Here is an 18,701-nt window from a genome sequence, read left to right on the forward strand (position 1 = left end):
TCATTGAAGTGGGATTTTTGAGAGGGACTGGTGGATCTCTGAAAAGGAACTTGGTGGAAATTCCTTATTACACTGTTCTATCTCAGACGTTGTGAATTATATGCAGGTATGGATGTTGTCTTAGCTAGATCGTTGTTTTAAACAACCGACTCATTTTTTGCTATTACTTTTCAGATTTTACTTATGTAGATACTCTCTCTTCATTTTTCAGATGGTTGACAAATTGGATGATGAAACCATGGCAATAGAACTTGGTCCACCTGATTCTAAAGAGGCCCTATAAGGTAATATGCTCTACCTCAATTTTACAGAGCTCTTACATTACTTTTTTCTTGCTCCCTTATAACTCTTGACATGATTTTAGGATGTTGAAAGAGTCTTCTTCCGAGTACATGTCGAGGGTCAACTAAAGGTTAACATATTTGTATATTTATTATTAGCTAACTCTTAATTATGATGTCATTAAAAAAAATGTCAAGGATAAGTTGAAGGGTTTGAAAGAAACTAAAGTGGAATTAATTGGAACCGAACCATTTACTAGAAATCAATATATTTTTAGGTGTATTCGGAATACAAAGTAGTATAATAAGTGGTATATGTGGTTTATATTTTCTATACTTTTTCTTATAATCTCTTATGCATTGGTCTAATTACTTTCTTGAATTCGATCTGTTTTGTAGAAACTTGGTTGCAAGGCAAGTTGGAAATGCACAAAAGTTTGATCGCATCCTATAGAATTGCCAGAGAAGGTCATCTCCATTTCATGCAAAATCAGACTTCTTTCTGCACACAAAAACACTAGTTAAACACTCATTATCCTTATTTTGTTCATGATATAATTCTATTGTCTATAAATTTATTTCAATTTTTTTTCCCTTGCTTGGGATGCTTGCTTAATGACCAACATAGCAGAGGACAACTTTTAGTGTTGCAATAAACAACATTTTTAATAAACGAATAGGTTTCTCTTTTGATATTTAAATTTGTTTCATTCATGATGAGGTTGTGTATAATTTGCATTGGCATTGGTAACTCAGTTTTTGACTCAAACATTGTTTATGAAGATTGAAATTACATAATCATTCATATAGTTTTCAATCCCGCAACAACGGGCGGGTACAAATTCTAGTCAAGTTCTAAACTTGTAATTTCCTACAATTGAGAGCTTCTTATCACCAAGACAAAGAGGCCAAGACTTCCCCCAACAAGGGCCAACAAAAGTACTTCTGACTACTTTAAAGTTTTTCTCTTCCGAAGTTGTCTGACAACAGGAAACACACCACCCAAAAAAGGACAAGTTAGCAACTTACCAGTACCTTATAGTAACCCATCAACTTTTAAAGTTTTAAAACACACAATTCATATCAAGGGAATATCAATATGGCATATTGGGTTAAACCCTGACTCGGATGGAAGGCTCTCATTGGAGAAGATTGCACTACTTTCGGGTCACAAAGCCGAGGTATGAATAAAACTATCGAAAATGTTTTCAATCAATTAGTTTGGAACGCAAATTGATATTGTGTATGTAGGGGGTATACGACTGTAGAGGCTTAAAAGGGCAAGTTGTGTTTTCCCTCAGAGCGAAAGGCTATGAACATTGAACTCCACCTCCCACCCTCTCTCTCTCTCTCTCTCTCTGTGATGCAACCCTCTTATGGTTACTCCGTATGTTACAGATGATGCGTCGAAAGTTGGGCTTCTCAAGTCCCTTCCTAATGCGAACACCAAATTGTTGCTATTCCAAGCTGACCTATATGACGCTCAAGAGTCTGAGCCTGCCATTGAAGGCTGTGAGTTTGTTTTCTATGTTGCCACTCCGATGCAGCATAACAACCCAAGCTCTCAGGTCAGACACTCATGCTGTTTTAGGTAGATAGCAAATAGGATTGGACTATTTTGTCCAATCCATTCTAGTCTCATCATGAACAATAATTTGATTCAATCGTGCGCGACAAACGAATGGATAGTAATAATTTGAGGATTTTGATTATGCAGTACAAGGACACAGGTGAAGCTGCTGTTGCTGGGGTGAGAATCATTGCTGATTCCTGCATTCGTTCACAGACTGTCAAGCGACTCATCTACACTGCAAGCATACTAGCTGCGTTGCCTCAGACAGAAGATGGGGCTAGATTCAAACCCTACTTTGATGAATCATGTTGGACACCCCTTGATGTCTCATTTCCTCATGGCACTGATTTCACAATGGTACCTCTTCTACTTGCTCTTACGTTTTTGTTCTACGATACATCAATTTCGCTACAATAATGAGCAGAGCATCGAATAATTACGTTTGATCTTTAATCTGGAAATGTGTTATAGGGGTATATCGTATCAAAGACATTAGCAGAGAAAGCAGTGTTGACGGTGGTAAATTAGAAGCGGTAACTCTTCCTTGTGGCCTAGTAGGAGGATAAACTCTTCTCCCAAGTTCGCCTCCAAGTGTGGGAGTAGTTATATCACAACCGACCGGGGACTTGTGTAAAGATATATTAGTTGTTCCAGATGATGACAAGTGTATGTAGATTAGGTTGCTAAGTGGTTAAGTTTGTTATATGATAGTTAGCTTACTTAGTGACTAAGGAAATCTTGTCTATATATATATATGAGTAACTGCTGTAAGTATTAAGGAAGTCAATATACAAGATACAATTCTTTCTCTCTCTAAAACTGGTATTCTTTCGAGTGTCTCTCTCTCTATATCAAGAACTCATATAAATATCAAGCATTCTTCTGCATTCTTCTGCAATCTGATATGGTATCCTTGCCGGTAATAGAGGTTTCTCGATCTTGAGCCATGTCTTGCTTCTGCGTTCATGATCTGTATGTTTTGGTGTGATTACTTCTGCTCTTCTTTCTTTCTCCACACCTCTGTGAATTCTTGTTTCTGCGATGTTGCTCTGTGAAGTATATACAAGGTTGTGCACACCAAGTGTTTGATCAATTGCGTGACTATAAGTTTTTCGATTAACATCGGTTTTTCCTCTCCTGAATCTGTCTACAAGTTGAGTTCTTGGTGTACTTCTGTACGGTTTCTCTTCTGAAACCCTAATTCTTCACGAATTCTCAAATTCTTGCATACTTTGTCTTTGCAATTATGGTGACTGCTGCACAGTTACAAATTGTATAGTCTCCTATCACGAATCTTATTCCAAATGTCTCTAATTATGTTACTGTGAAACTTGATGATGCAAATTATCTTGTTTGGAACTATCAAATTTGTTTGCTTCTTGAAAGTCATGGCATCTTTGACTTTGTTACTGGGACTCGTCCATGTCCTACAAGATTCAAGGATGATTCCGATGTTGAAGGTGTTGAAACTAAGGAGTTTCAGATCTGGAAAATGCATGATCGTGCTCTCATACAGCTGATCATTGCTACACTCTCTCCCACAACTATGTCTTGTATCATTGGTTGTCTTACTTCTCATGCTATGTGGACTAATCTGAAGGATAGGTTTTCTACGGTTACAAAAGCCAGTATTTTTCAATTGAAAACTGAGCTCCAAAATATAAAGAAAGGTTCTGACTCCGTTTCTCTGTATCTTCAAAGGATCAAGGATGTCAAGGATCATCTCTCTGCAGCAGGAGTACTCTTTGATGATGACGACATTGTGATTTTGGCACTTAAAGGCTTACCTGTTGAATATAATACCTTTCGAACTGTTATAAGAGGAAGAGACAATGTAATTTCCCTCAAGGATTTCAGGTCTCAACTCTTGGCAGAAGAAGCTGTTGTTGACAATAATTCTGTGAGTGAAACCTTTGTGCCTGCCATGATGGCACCTGATAGGCAAAACAAAGGAAAGGCTTTGATGCTTGGCGATGGGTCTACTTCATCTCTTTCACAAACTTACACTGCTGGTGGATTCACCAACACTGGTACTTACAATGGTGGTTTTTCTAACTGCACTGGAGGATATAGCTTTAATTACAGAGGTAGAGGAAGAGGTAGAACCAACTATCATTCTAATAATAGAAACAAGTCTGGTTTCTCCAATTCTAGTGCAGGGATTCTTGGTCCAGGAAAACCTCATGTTTCTACATGTCCTGATCATGGTTATGACATTCCAACTTGTCAAATTTGTAACAAAAAATTACACATTGCTGCTGACTGCTTTCAGAGACACTTATCTTCCTCTACTACATCTTCCAAGCCACAATGTCAAATTTGCTGGAAATTTGGACACATTGCCTTGCAATGTTATCACAGAACTGATTTTTCATATCAAGGTAGGGCTCCACTTCCAACTCTATCTGCCATGCATACAGCCTTTCAACCCTCTGCACCTCAGGATCCATTTTGGGTGGCTGATACAAGAGCCATTTCTCACATGACTTATGATTTGGCAAATCTTAATCTAGCCATTCCATTTTTGGGCACAAATACTGTCACCACAGCTAGTGGTTCAGGTTTGCCCATTTCTCACATTGGTTTCAGTACTTTGAGGACACCTCAGTATGCATTTGAATTGAAAAAAATTCTGCATGTTCCTCATATATCTCAGCATTTATTATCCATATATAGATTTTGTAAAGATAACAAATGCAAATTTATATGTGATGAGTTTCATTATTGGATCCAGGACAAGGTCACAGGGAGAATTCTTCTGTAGGGGCTGTGTAGAGCTGGCTTATACCCTATTCCTTTTCATATTCCACAACATTTCATCAATCAAGCACACCAAGCATCTGCATTCACTACCCAACAGTCATGCTTTCTTGGACATCAAATCAAAATAACTTTGTGACACCACAGGCTAGGACACCCTTCTAACATTGTGACCTCTGCAATGTTAAAGCAATCCAACATACCTATGTCTGTTTCTCATGTGTCTTCAGTTTGTAAATCATGTTTAGAGGGTAAGTTTACCAAACTTCCTTTTGTTTTCCTGCAAATAAAACTGTACACCCATTGGAGGTGATCCATAGTGATGTTTGGGGGCCTTCCTCTACTGTTTCAATTGAAGGTTACAAATACTATGTTTCATTTGTGGATGAATGTACCAGGTTTACTTGGATTTTTCACATTGATAAATAAAAGTGAAGTATTCAACATTTTTGTTCAGTTTTATCAGTTTCTAAATACTTAATTTTTTGCACATGTCAAAGTTTTTCAAAGTGATGGGGGAGGTGAATACTCACAGTCACAAATTTAAACAATTCTTGCTTGTCAAGGGTATGATTCATCAGAAATCATGTCCCTATACTCCTGAGCAAAATGGTCTTGCAGAACGAAAACAGACACATTTTAGAAACAATTATTACCCTTTTACAAAATGCTTCCATGCCCTCTAAATATTGGTTTCATGCATGTGCTGCTTCTGTTTATCTTATAAATAGAATGCCATATCAAACCTTGCATATGTCTTCCCCATACAAATGCTTGTTTGGTCACCTTCCTCAAATTTCTTACCTTAAAATTTTTGGTTGTGCATGCTATCCACTTCTAAAACCTTACAATACCACTAAGCTGCAACCAAAAACAACTCAGTGTGTATTTATAGGATATGCAGGTCAATATAAAGGGTATTTGTGTCTCAATCTTCATTCTGGCAAGATCATGGTTTCCAGACATGTATTGTTTGATGAATTTGTTTTTCCATTCACAAATTTTCACCATTCATCCATTTCATCTCATAACATTTTATCTCAGTCACAAAAATCTATCAATACATCACATATGTTCCAACCATTAGTTACTCTACAAAACACAATCATTCCTTCTCACCCATCTCATTCACTTTCTCTAACCTCTATAGCCTCAAAGTCTTCGAACTCCTTTCTCACTAGAGCCACAGAGTTGTTGCCCGCTCTTCCTTCTAGTGCCTCAGAGTCTTTGGATTCCTCTCACCCAATTTTACCCTATGAGCTAGCATCTCAAAGTTCTACACAGTCTCTAATCGCTGTTGATCTAGATTTCCAAACAGAAAATCTACCGGTTGTCCTTCCCATACCTTCAGTTAGTTTGCATCCTATGCAAACTAGATCCAAGAGTGGATTATCAAAAAGGAAAGTTTTCTCAGCCATTGTTAACTCACCTGCAACTACTATTGAACCTACTTCTTACAAGTCTGCTAGTAAAATTCCTGAGTGGCAATTGGCCATGCAAGAAGAGATTGATGCTCTTAATGCTCAGAAGATTTGGAGTTTAGTTCCTTTACCTTTTGGGAAGAATTTGGTTGGCTGCAAATGGGTATATAGGATCAAAAGAAATTCTAATGGTTCTATAGCTAGACATAAAGCTAGATTGGTTGCCAAAGGGTATAATCAAGAGGAAGGGATTAATTACAGCGAGACCTTTAGTCTTGTAGTTAATCCCACCACTGTGAGGTTAGCAGCCCAATTCAATTGGTATTTGAGACAATTAGATGTCAAGAATGCATTTGTGCATGGTGAGTTAAATGAAGAAGTATATATGGCTCAACCTCCAAGATTTCAAAGTTCAAATCATTCCTCTCAGTATGTTTGCAAGCTTAATAAGTCCTTATATGGTTTGAAGCAAGCTCCCAGAGCTTGGAATGAGAAATTTACAAGTTATATGCCTGGTTTGGGTTTCAAGTCTTCTCTTGCAGATCCATCTTTATTTGTCAAACATAATGCTGTTGGTACTATTGTGTTGTTACTCTATGTGGATGATATCATTCTTACAGGGAGTTCTTCTCAGTTGATCAGTGATGTTGTCTTGGAATTAACCAAAGAGTTTGAAATGAAGGATTTGGGGCAGTTCAATTACTTTCTGGGGTTGCAGATCACTTATCAGTCTGGTGGATTGTTTGTTTCTCAGTCCAAATACATTAAAGATTTGCTAACCAAAGTTGATTTACAAGATTCCAAGTCTTGTCCTACACCTTGTCTGCCATATCACAGACTACTTAAGGATGATGGCATTTCATATCATAGTCCAGAGCAATATCGAAGTATTGTTGGTGCCTTGCAATATTTAACTTTTACAAGGCCCAACATAGCTTTTTCAGTAAATCAATGCTGTCAATTTATGCATAATTCTATGAATTCTCATGTTGTTGCAGTAAAGAGGATTCTTAGATATCTTGGTGGCACAATTGATTATGGTTTCAGTTTTAAACCTGGCAAACTTCATCTCCAAGCCTATAGTGATGTAGATTGGATCAACCTCTGGTCATATTGTGTATTTTGGTTCCAGTCCAATCTCTTGGGCTTCAAAGAAGCAACACATAGTGTCCAGGTCTTCCACTAAGGCAGAATATAGAGTATTAGCTATTCCAGCTGCAGAATTGGCCTGGATTAGGCAATTGTTATGTGATCTTCATGTTTCTGTGTTCACTGCACCAGTGATTTACTGTGATAACATTTCAGCCATAGCATTGTCTTCCAATCCTGTCTTTCACCCTCGGGTAAAACACATTGAAATAGATTACCATTTTGTCCGGGAAAGAGTGATCTGAGGAGATTTGAATGTTTGTCATGTGTCTTCAAAAGAGCAGTTTGCAAATATACTCACTAAAGGTCTTGCTGCACTTTTATTTCAATTTCATTGTTCCAATCTGATGCTTAGATCATCCAAGCATGAGATTGCGGGGGGATGTAAAGATATATTAGTTGTTCCAGATGATGACAAGTGTATGTAGATTAGGTTGCTAAGTGGTTAAGTTTGTTATATGATAGTTAGCTTACTTAGCGACTAAGGAAATTAATATATATGAGTAACTGCTGTAACTGCTGTAAGTATTAAGGAAGTTAATATACAAGATACAATTCTTTCTCTCTCTAAAACTGTTATTCTTTCGAGTGTCTCTCTCTTTCTATCAAGAACTCATATGAACATCAAGCATTCTTCTGCAATCTGATAACTTGAACAGTTACAATGCATTAAAATTCACGCAAGAAGTTATCGGTTATGTTCCTCCTGTACACATTGAAGATGTTTGCCGAACACATATCCAACTTTTAACTTTAATTATTCTGGAAGTTCTCCCTCCTTTTGAACATTGAACTCCATGAATATTATCCATTTTCATATTCTTGACTGAATTCATTTCAGAATCGCCGAAGGATCGGAAGAAGGAATCAAATGTGACTTCAGTTAGCTGGTGAAGATCGGTTTTTGAGTATAAGTATGGCAAGAAGAACATACTTGATGGCAGTGTAGCAAGTGGAAGGAGGTTATGTTAGAATATGAGCATGAGTATGAATATGTGGATTAAGTTATTTGATTCAAGTTTGGATAAGAAGTCTTATTGAGAATGGATTTGTAATCCATGTTATGCTGAAACACAATGTTGGTTGTCTATAAGGATTCTAGTAGGGGAATCCTTATGGGATTTGGTGATGATTATGTTGTGTATATATATTGGCCTCTGCTCTCACAGTTTATACGCTCTATCATTGAACTAAGACTTATTATTAGTTAGAGCAAACCGATTACTGGAGAGACGAGAAGGTGCACTACAACCTTACAATGAAACTTGGACGTAGCTGTTTCTTCAAGTTCATCTGCAGGTATGATCTTCTCCGTACATTAGTTTAATGAACATCAGTTTGTGTTTTGATCACAATAATTCATATTACTTGTTCTTGGTTTATGTTTCGTCTAACATGTGGTATCAGAGCCTTAATCACAAGTTTATGAATTCTGTTATTAAAATGAATGGGTTCTGCAGGTTAAATAAATTTGCCTTATGTTTCAACCTAGAGGAATCGAACTCGAGTTCCGGTATGTGGTTTTTATGAATAACGACAAAACGTGTTATTAAAATATTACCGTTAAAACTTTTCCAAAAGTTTTTCTTTTCCGTTGGACTTCCTGCAAAATCATTGGTCTGGGTTCTCTCCCCAATTTGGGGTTTTTCGATTACAGAAATCACAAACATGAGCCATAAATCTCTAAACTACTGTTTTCAATTTGGATGATTATTTCCGCTACGCTATTTCAAATTGAAACTCATCTGTAGGAGGTATGTTTGATGACTTATGGTGAATTATCAGTATTGGCATACCTATTTTGATGCATAGTTTGAATCGATGTTTTCTGTTTGAGTTTTGAAATACCGATATCGAAATCAAAGAAAAATCCAAACTAATTAAAACTGCCAGTTAGGAATTCTTAAGCAATGGATGACCAATCATATATAAGGATATAATTTTCCAATATCTTGCAAAGTCATGATCTTCTGATTCTGATGATCGTTTTATTTTGATATTGCATCATTATGCATGAGACATCTATTGGTTGTCTATTGTTGCATATTTCTCCGCTGAATCTGCAGGATCTGCAATATCATTAAGGACTATGAACTTAGCCAATATTCCCTTTCTCACTTTGGGGGGGAGGGGGGGGGGGGAGAAGCAACTAGAAGAAGTGGAGACAAGAGATTGGACTGTTGTTGACACTTAATGAGTTTGATGTTGCATTGGATACTCCCAAACCAATTCTGACTGATCAATGTACACGGGCTGAGAAAGCAGATGCAGAGAGATGGGTCAGAGCCAACAAAGTGGCACTTTCTATCCTTGAAAGTGCCATGACCGATACTATTCGAGGTGGAATAAAGAAGCATGAATTAGCAGTTGATTATTTGAATGCAATTGAGAAAAAGTCCAAGGAGTCTCAAAAGGCAGAAATTAGTCAATACATGGCAATGCTCACCACATACAAGATTGAAGGCACTGGTTTTATAAGAGATCACATCATGACAATGACTGATGCTGCTGAAAAGTTGAATACACTGGATGTCAATATTGGTGAAAAGCAACTGGTATTCATGATCTTCCAAGCTAGCAAGTACTCTCAGTTGAAGGTGTCTTATAATACACAAGACAACAGTTGGGATATAGATGAGCTCATCGCACAATGTGTTCAAGAGGAGACTCGGCAACAACAAGAAAGAGGCAAGGATGTTAAGAATGTGAATTTTGTGCAAGGAGGAAAGGGGAAGAAATTCAACAATGCTGGAAATAATTCAAGATTATCTGAGAGCTAATGGCAAAGAGGTAGTTAATGTCTGTGAAGAGTCTTTCGATCAGTGGGAGTAGTTTGTTATTCTGTTTTACAAAAAGCAATTGCTGCATTAAAGACAGTTGCAAAATAAAGTTTGAGAAGTGCTGCTACTGTGAAGTTCGAAGAGCTGGTGTGGCAATAATGTTCTTCTCTAAAGTTAAGTTTATGTTTAGCTAGTTTAATTATCAATTAGTATACTTGTTAGCTAGGTTTATTGCATTCAGAGATTCAATTTTTGTAATTGATTGGTCTGATATATATATATATATATATATATATATATATATATATATATATATAAGTGTTTTGGATTTAGTTTTATGCTTTGAGAATCTTTGTGATTTGACTTAAGCAGTTGGTTGAATTCATATATTGGTAATTTGTTATATTGGAATGAATTACTAGTTGATAGTTTTACTATCTGTTAGACTTAATTGTTTCGAATTAAGTTGGAAAATAGTGGGAGTAGACAATTTTAAGGTCTGCTTGTATCAGTTTGGTCATAATATTATAAGTGCAAATTGAACATATGTGATTTGAAGTTAGCATTTACATAATGGTTGTAATTTGGTCCTGTGTTTTGAAATGCACGGGTAGATTGTTTATGATGAAACTCAAAAGACTTAGTGATCACCCTGTTGTAAACTTGATAGAACTAATTTACTTTTTCATACTTGCTCAAGTGGGAGAATGTTAGAATAGGAGCATGAGTATGAATACGTGGATTAAGTTATTTGATTCAAGTTTGGATAGGAAGTCATATTGAGAATGGACTACAAATCCATGTTATGCTGAAACACTATGTTGGTTGTCTATAAGGATTCTAATAGGGGAATCCTTATGGGATTTGGCGAGGATTATGTTGTGTATATATAGTGGCCTCTGCTCTCACAGTTTATACGCTCTATCATTGAACTAAGACCTATTATTAGTTAGAGCGAACCGATTATTGGAGAGGGGAGAAGGTGCACTGCAACCTTACAGTGAAACTTGGACGTGGCTGCTTCTTCGAGTTCATCTGCAGGTATGATCTTCTCCGTACATTAGTTTAATGAACATCAGTTTGTGTTTTGATCACAGGAATTCATATTACTTGTTCTTGGTTTGTGTTTCGTCTACCAGGTTATCAAAGAACTCTCTCTCTCTCAACTGATTTAATTTTCTGACTGCAGAAACAAAAACATCATATTACAAACGCTGGTGTAATAATGTTTTCGTTTTTAGGCTCTGCATATTCTAGTATTGTGAGAGATACTACTTACTGAATAAACCAAATCTTGCAGATTCATTAGCATAACTATTTCAGGATTGTATGTGTTGAGCTTAGTCCAATCTGTCCAAGCAAAAAGGATGGGATAACTTAATCTAAGACAAATTCATTCTGTCTAGTGTAAATTTGAAAAAAAGTTCAATCCCATCTCACCGTTTTTCTCGGTTTTTCATACATTGAAGGAGATCCGGTTTCGACCTTAGTCTTATTGATGCTGCATGGTTTAGAGAAGTAGAATTTGATGGATGGAAGCATTTCCACACGAGGAGGCAGCCTTGTGTATAGACTGCCATTGACATGGGAGAGCTGCGCTGCGCCCCCTGAAAAGAGCGCCTTTTATGTAGCACTTCCATCCCCTGTAGGCATATGATTCACAACGGCAATCCTCCGCGCGGAGGTTTTTGCAGTAGTGAATGGAAGTGGATTCATTATACGCGAGATCAAATCCATAGAAATCTACACGCTTAATCAGCATGAATTTCTGAGAGCATGTAAGCTTGAACTTAGGCTTGCAACCCTCGTACTCATTCATTATTTGTAAAGAAATGCCAAAAGGAGAACCAGTAGGCATTTTTACCCAAACCATAGAACCCACATGTGAAAGGCTTATCCGGTGAAGTTAGCAAGTCAGAATCGTCTTCCACTGGAAGAGAAGATCCTCTTTCAAAAATATATTTGCCTTTTGCCGCTGCGAAAGTGTAAAAAAACACAGTGATGACTACAAGCATAAGAAGCAAGCAAATTTGGAGACGAAACGCTTTGGTTTCCCGTTGTTGGAGTAAAGGTTCGGTTTCCAGGTCTTTTAACGTGAATAACAGAAAGTTAAGGGACTATACATAACCAGTTTGAAACAAGGTTCTCAAGCAAGAAGAACTCAGTGAAGACACAACAACTCTTCACTGGTTGACTGACTTTAACCTACTCCCTATGTTTAAAGGACAATCCGGACAGTAGTGTATAAGGGTGCCATAAAGACTAATTTATTTCAGAACCGGTCCTCAGAATTTGAGGGATCCTAAAGGTCTTTGACCTCTGACCTTTTGTATATATATGGATATGATATGTATATAAAAAGAATTCGCTAAATGCATGAAACAGTTTATTCTACATCAAATATCATTCGAAATTAATATCAAAAAAAAAATATATATACACATATCACTTCAATATTATACTTCTTGCAAATGTGCTAATTAAGTTTATATAATTTAATTTTTCAACGAATTCTTTTTCAATTGATGGAATAGTTTATCCATTCAATCTTTCTTGTGACATAGTTGATCGAAGATAATATTTGATGACCTTTAATTTTGAAAAACATTTTTCTGCATAGGCAACTGTAACTTGTATGGTATAAGCAAACCATGCATTCGGGAAACAACCATCCATTTGTCTCAAATATTTCCACACTTTTGTTGCCCAATTTATTTCCTTCGGTAAAATTTCTCTCAAAATTCTTAACTCTAGAAAGAAGTTTTTCCCATTAATATTAGGATACTCATCATGTGAAGACCGAGAGAGAAAAGCGATAGTTTTTGCGAAAACAAAGAGAGAGCAATTGGGGCTGTATCGAGAAAAAAACTGACGTTTTGATTTTTAAACTTTCAATTAGATTTCAAAGAATAAAACTATAGTAACAACTTACATTTGGGTGAGAAAGAAGAAGAAAACAATAAAATATTTTTTTTTATAATTATATTATTACCTATGAATTTAGTTTCGATATTTTTATTGAAGGCCCTAGGTGGGCGCCTACTTTGACTATCCTCATGACTGGCCCTAAGTTTATTTTTAAGTTTTGCTTTCAAACTTGATCATATGGGTTTTTTTTTTTTTTTAAACAAATAATAGTATCTACACTAAGGAGAGGGCGTGGGCATAGCCTCACAATATGCTGGTAATAATATGGTTCAAATTCGCCTTTGGCGAGAGTCGAACCTAAGACATTTCACTTACAAGTGAAGACGAATACCGCTAGACGTAGTACTAAGTGACAACTTGTTCATATGGTTTTATTATCAAGGAAATGTTTGCATCCAAAACTCACATCAATGCGACAAAAAAACCCATCATCAAGTAATCAGGGCACGAAACTTTTGTCAATTAACTGAAACGCAAAGTCATATTAAACGCATAACTATGAAGTTCCAAACTTCTAATTTCTAACAATTGAGAGCTTCTTATCACCAAGACAAAGACCAAGACTTTCCCCATAAACGCCCAAAACTTTTAACACCTTTAAAGTTTGAATAATGTTAAAGAAATCAAATTTTTAACCAAAACTCAAAATCATAGTAAACAGTCGAAATAGAAAACCAATATCAAGTTAACTTCCGATTTCTAATAATTGACAGCTTATTGTCAACAAAACCCAGTAATTGTCTGCAATTACAATCTGGTTACCTGCTCACATTGTACTAAATTCAATAATTCATTGAGAAAAAACATCAAAAACTACCTCAGAAGAGCTCAACAAAAGTACTTTGACACCTCCAAGCTTTTATTTTGCAAGTTGTCTGGTAATAAGACAACACACAACATAAGACTCACAGCGTAACTCATCTATTTCTTGCCCTAAGCACACTGCCCAATGTCATTGAGACATTCCATTTAACACTTAAAAAGAGCACATTTCGGAAAATAACTTATTTATAACGAGTTCAAGGACATGTGATGTTCCAATCAAATGATGCATGTTAAATAAAATTTTTATCTACATGCTAATGTATTGTTAAATTAGAATGTCAAGTCACAGTTAACTCATTTCATGTCCTTCTTCACATTTCAAAGGGAATTCAGAGTTTTAACGGGTCAAAACCAGACGTTTAAAGGGAGGGGGTTTTCTTCAAATATAAAAGACCAAGGCCCTATTATTATTAAACGGTCCAGATAAAACCATCTGCTCCACATTCCCGGAAGTAAGGAAATTGAACGGTCTAGATCTGGCCACTTACTCTGACTTTGATGACAACAAAAACGGCTCCAACCAATACCCGCTCTGAACACTCACTCCACCTCTCTCTCCTCAATGACTATCACCTGCATTCAATCTCTGTAAATCCCCCACCTTTTTTCCTCCTCCAACTTTTCTGGGTTCTCCATGTTTCTCGCGGATCCCCGACCCGAACCCACTTTCCAGAAACAGAGAATCCAAGTTTTACACAGAGAGAAGAATCGGCAGTAAAAGCAGAAGAGGTTCGGGTGGGATTGTGTCTGGTGTGGTGTTCCCGATTGATCCATGGGCGCCCAGCATTGACTCACAGAGCATAGCTTCACAGCTGTTTGCAGCTTCTCTGTTTCCCTACCTGGGTTTCTTGTACTTCATCACCAAGTCAAAATCTGCCCCAAAGCTCACCCTTTTTGGGTTCTACTTCTTGCTTGCTTTTGTGGGGGCCACCAGTGAGTTTTTCCCAGCTTTTCCTTTTCTAGTACCTTTTTTAAAAAAATTTCCTGGCTTCCTGGGTTTTTGATAATTTATCCTTTTTTGGGTTGGTTAGTTTAGCATTTGTTAAGGCCTCCAATTGGATTGCAAATTCCGAAATTTGAGAAACATAAGAACAAAGTATTGCATGTTCATGTGTACTTGGATACTGTTTATTGTTTTATGATAGTCTTTTGGCCAGAAGAGAACTTATATGCAACGGGGACACTAAAGTCACAATATCTCAAACTAATCATGTGAAGCTATGTGGGCAAGTTCAAACTCGTGGTGGTGCATTATAGGCTTGAGATACCACCATCTTTGTGTCACAAATGCATGTCACTTCTCTCGAACCGAAAGACAACGGTTGTGTTTCTGCTGAGCAAATTGTCACATAGTCATGTTGAATTGCCCCGTCAAACATTCACTACACTCTAGTTGGATTGTTTTGTTTGATGTTGAATTTGGCCTTCTATTGTTAAATGATTACTGTCAGATGCTCTGATTGGACTCTACTGACATAATTTTGTTCTCTCTTTCCTCTTATCAACTGAGCAGTTCCTGCTGGAATTTATGGTGAGTTTTCGTGTTCGAGAAATAGAGAAATCTGTGCACATTATTTTAGTAAGTTTCATGGTCAATGCCTTACCGTACTCTGATTGTGGGGCTGAACAGCAAAGGTGAATTACGGCACTTCATTGGCGAATGTCGATTGGTTACATGGCGGGGCTGAGGCATTTCTCACTCTAACGAGCATATTCATCGTGTTGGGGTTGAGGGGAGCTCTCAGAAAAGCTGGAGATGCAGAAGAAAGAACATCAGCTCCTATTCCCAGGTTGAAGGAGGAGAAGAAAACTTCTGTTTAGGTGCAGCAGCCGGCTCTCTCTGTGTTCATTCACTGTATGTAAAGTTGCAACACTTTTAGTGTTTTTTCTTTTATGTGTAGAGTCTTGAATAGTTGAATTATTGTCCAATCTACAATCATATATATTGCGGATGTGCCTACAATATCCTTATCTTTCTGATTCTGTTATGTTGTTATCGAACTAAGAACATAACCGCCGCCTCAGAGGCTTTGAAAGTTTGTTTATGTTTCGAAAGCAATGTGGTAGGATCTTCATTTTATTTGGTTATAAAATGTGGCTATGGAACTGCTGCTATATGTTGAACATCACAAAAAGCTCTTATCTTTTACTAGAAATCTTCCTCTTCTATAATACATGGTTGATTCAAGATATGATATTGGCAATCTCGAAGCTACTTATTCTTATTCTCAAAGACCAAGTAGATTTATAAGAAAAATCCTGGGGAGTCAAATGGGAAATAGGGGTCGAGTTCGACTGGCTGCAGTGGAAAATCCATGTCCGGAATCGGAGAATTGGTTGACGAATTGTTGGCTGAGATGATATCAGATTCCGAACGTTGCTCATATCCTGCAATGTTTCTCATCTGGCTAGGCAGCGCAAAGTAATAGTTTGATCCGCCTGCGGCTGGAGACAGGAATGATTGATTGAAATTGTCAAAAAGACTTTTATCATCAAGCATCGAAGATAGGAAGGCGTCATCGCTGATACTTCCGAATGGAGATGAAGTAAAAGAGAATGGAGATGCTGTGTTCTCTCTGTCGTCTAAGTTCTCAGTATTGACTCTCAGATTAGTTGGGAAGCTCATTTGGTTTCCTTGAGACTGCTGTCGTTGATAAGTATTGTTATGATTGTGTCGTTTTCGTTCTTGCTTTTCTGGTGATGGTGGCGGTGGAACTGAACTGCCGCCATGAGAACATGTATGCTTCCCTTTGTATGTGATTTCGAAGACGGTGGGGTCTTCGTCTGATCTTTGCACTTGCTTTGTAGCCCAACAATTCTGCGTGTTCCGGTACGTGCATCTGTAATAGCTTCTGCGGATTTTAAACAAGTTGGTCATCAGAATTGTTCATAACAATGTGAAACTTTCCATCTTACAGAAGAATACTGCTGTGTTTGCAGCTTCTCAAGGATGAATCTTTTCTCTACCAAAATCTTCAGCTTTTGTGCACGTGCGTATTAAAGGTAATGTATTTTATATTGCTTTTTAACACGTGGGACAAGTGACTGTTACTGCAAATGATTGCAGCAGGATAAGATTAACTGATTAAAGTAAAACAAGATCCTTAATTTTACCTTGGATGTTTGGCTCCTAGGATGTCTTTTTGCCCATATTTTCTCCAGCTGTGGCCATCTTCATGGGGTCCTTCAACCCCATTCTCAGAGATTACTCTCGTGACATGTTCTGTCCATTTGGCCATTTCCTTTCTGCAATATGCAAATTCAAATCAGCATTTGGTTCTTTGCGATTACGCTTGTTTGGTGGATAGGATTAGATTGGATTGGATAACTCACCAGATGGATTAGTGACGAGGAAACTTATCCTTCCCAATCCTACCATTTTTTGTGGGAATTACAAGGGTAAGTTTCCTTCGTCGCTAATTCATCTTCTACTTTCAACTTGGAAGTTGGCATCCATTTCTTCATTCAACATATATTGAATTTAGTGCATTTATCCAATACAATCCTTGACACCAAGAGGCCTATTTTTTTTTACTTAATTGTTAATCCAATCTCACCTTTTCTTGGAGACCGCCGTCAGGTCCTGATGATCCTGGAGATTGCTGTTATTGTCAACGCAACAAGGTCCTTCATTGGCTGACATTAGCGACTCCGGTGCGCTAGCAATTGCTCTGATAGGACTTTGTGGCGAACCACCACATTTCAGCATCAGAAGGGCCTTCTCATATGACGACAGTATCCTCTGCACTAAATATTGCTTGGTGTCTGCTGACGATTTTGCATTTAGACATAGCCTCAACTGTTTTGCTAGCTCCATTCCTTCAATGATCTCATTGATCAGTGACTTCTGCTCCCCGCTCTTACCAGAATCCATTTCTTCAATTCTATATGTCTGTTGGGATTATGGGCAATGATTTTTTTCTTCCTGATACAAGCGATATTGGGGAAGGGAGGATTTGAACACAGGACCTTAGACACTCTTAACCACGTGAACTAAAACTACCGTGGAAGATTATGAGCAGTGTTTAAGAACCTTCATTAACTTCATCCCACTAAAGCTTCGCAATTCCGAGAAAGAGTAGAACCCAAGGAGATTCGTGAGTTCCGAAACGTTGTTTGCAGTAAGAAGGTACAGACATGAATTGGTATCCAGAATTTGAAGATTATTTGAAGTGAGGAATTGAGTATGCAGGAAAAGGGAAGAAGATTAGAGTAGTGAAGCTGCAGAAGCAAAGAGAGTGAGAGAGTTTTGATTTGAACGGAGAAAGTTTAGAGGTTGTATATATATAGGTGATTTGTTAATTTGAATATTGAAGTGGAAGATTTGGAGAGTGGAAAGTCTGAGGTTTTGACTGAGAAAGCGAGTTTTTCAGCTCTGACTGGTCTTTGGTCTGCATATAGAAAAAGTAAGGTCTATGCTGACCAATTCAACTTCTTCTAATTCTCTACAGATATAACTTGTAAAATGGTTTCTCTCTCTCTCTCTCTCTCTCGCGTATACTTTCTTTCTCTCTCCCCTTGTCTCTCCCGCACTTTCTTTCTCTCTCCCTTTGTGATTTGTCCTTTGTGGCATTGCATGATTGCGATTTGGAAGAATAGATAGTCAAGAGTTGCTGTGTTGTTAGTAAGGTACTTGCTAAGAATGTTCAAAGTTCATACCCTATTGGCCTATTTCGTTACTATTTAGAAAAAATTTCGGTTGTGATTGTCATATTGTTACGTAATATTATTAATTTGTGTGTTATAATACGAGTGAGATAATTTAAGATGTGAGAGACTTGAGACATAATATTTAAATATGTATTTGATATCATAAATAAATTAATAATATCATGTGATCGTGTGATGAAAAAATGTATTAGGTTTTGGTACACTCCAAGACTACTTTTTGTTTCTATGTTTTAGGTTTTCCTTGGTGATTCTAGAACATGAGATGCAGGCGCTGGCGTTAGTGTGGAAAAAGGAAGTGCAAAGCTATATAAGC

At 37.3% G+C, this 18,701-nt stretch overlaps 1 protein-coding gene across 1 annotated transcript; it reads right to left on the bottom strand.

Annotated features, from left to right (window-relative positions):
• Positions 1–15,836: 15,836 nt before the first annotated feature.
• On the bottom strand, positions 15,837–18,175 carry LOC137710934 (probable WRKY transcription factor 53). Its single transcript, XM_068450101.1, has 3 exons — positions 17,275–18,175; positions 16,832–16,963; positions 15,837–16,569 (listed from the first exon to the last, which is right to left on the bottom strand). Exons 1-3 carry the CDS (start codon positions 17,589–17,591, stop codon positions 15,963–15,965), a joined length of 1,056 nt encoding a protein of 351 aa, XP_068306202.1. The 5' UTR covers positions 17,592–18,175; the 3' UTR covers positions 15,837–15,962.
• Between the last annotated feature and the right edge of the window lie 526 nt (positions 18,176–18,701).

This window comes from Pyrus communis, chromosome 12 (genome assembly GCF_963583255.1).
Source record: "Pyrus communis chromosome 12, drPyrComm1.1, whole genome shotgun sequence".
Classification (NCBI taxonomy): Eukaryota; Viridiplantae; Streptophyta; class Magnoliopsida; order Rosales; family Rosaceae; genus Pyrus; species Pyrus communis.

Excerpts from the sequence above, each read along its gene's own strand:
- LOC137710934 (XM_068450101.1), bottom strand. The coding sequence starts at position 17,591 with ATGGATTCTGGTAAGAGCGGGGAGCAGAAGTCACTGATCAATGAGATC. Across the intron at positions 16,964-17,274 it reads ACGGCGGTCTCCAAGAAAAG|AAAGGAAATGGCCAAATGGA; the intron begins GTGAGATTGGAT and ends TGCATATTGCAG. Across the intron at positions 16,570-16,831 it reads CTAGGAGCCAAACATCCAAG|AAGCTATTACAGATGCACGT; the intron begins GTAAAATTAAGG and ends TAAAATCCGCAG.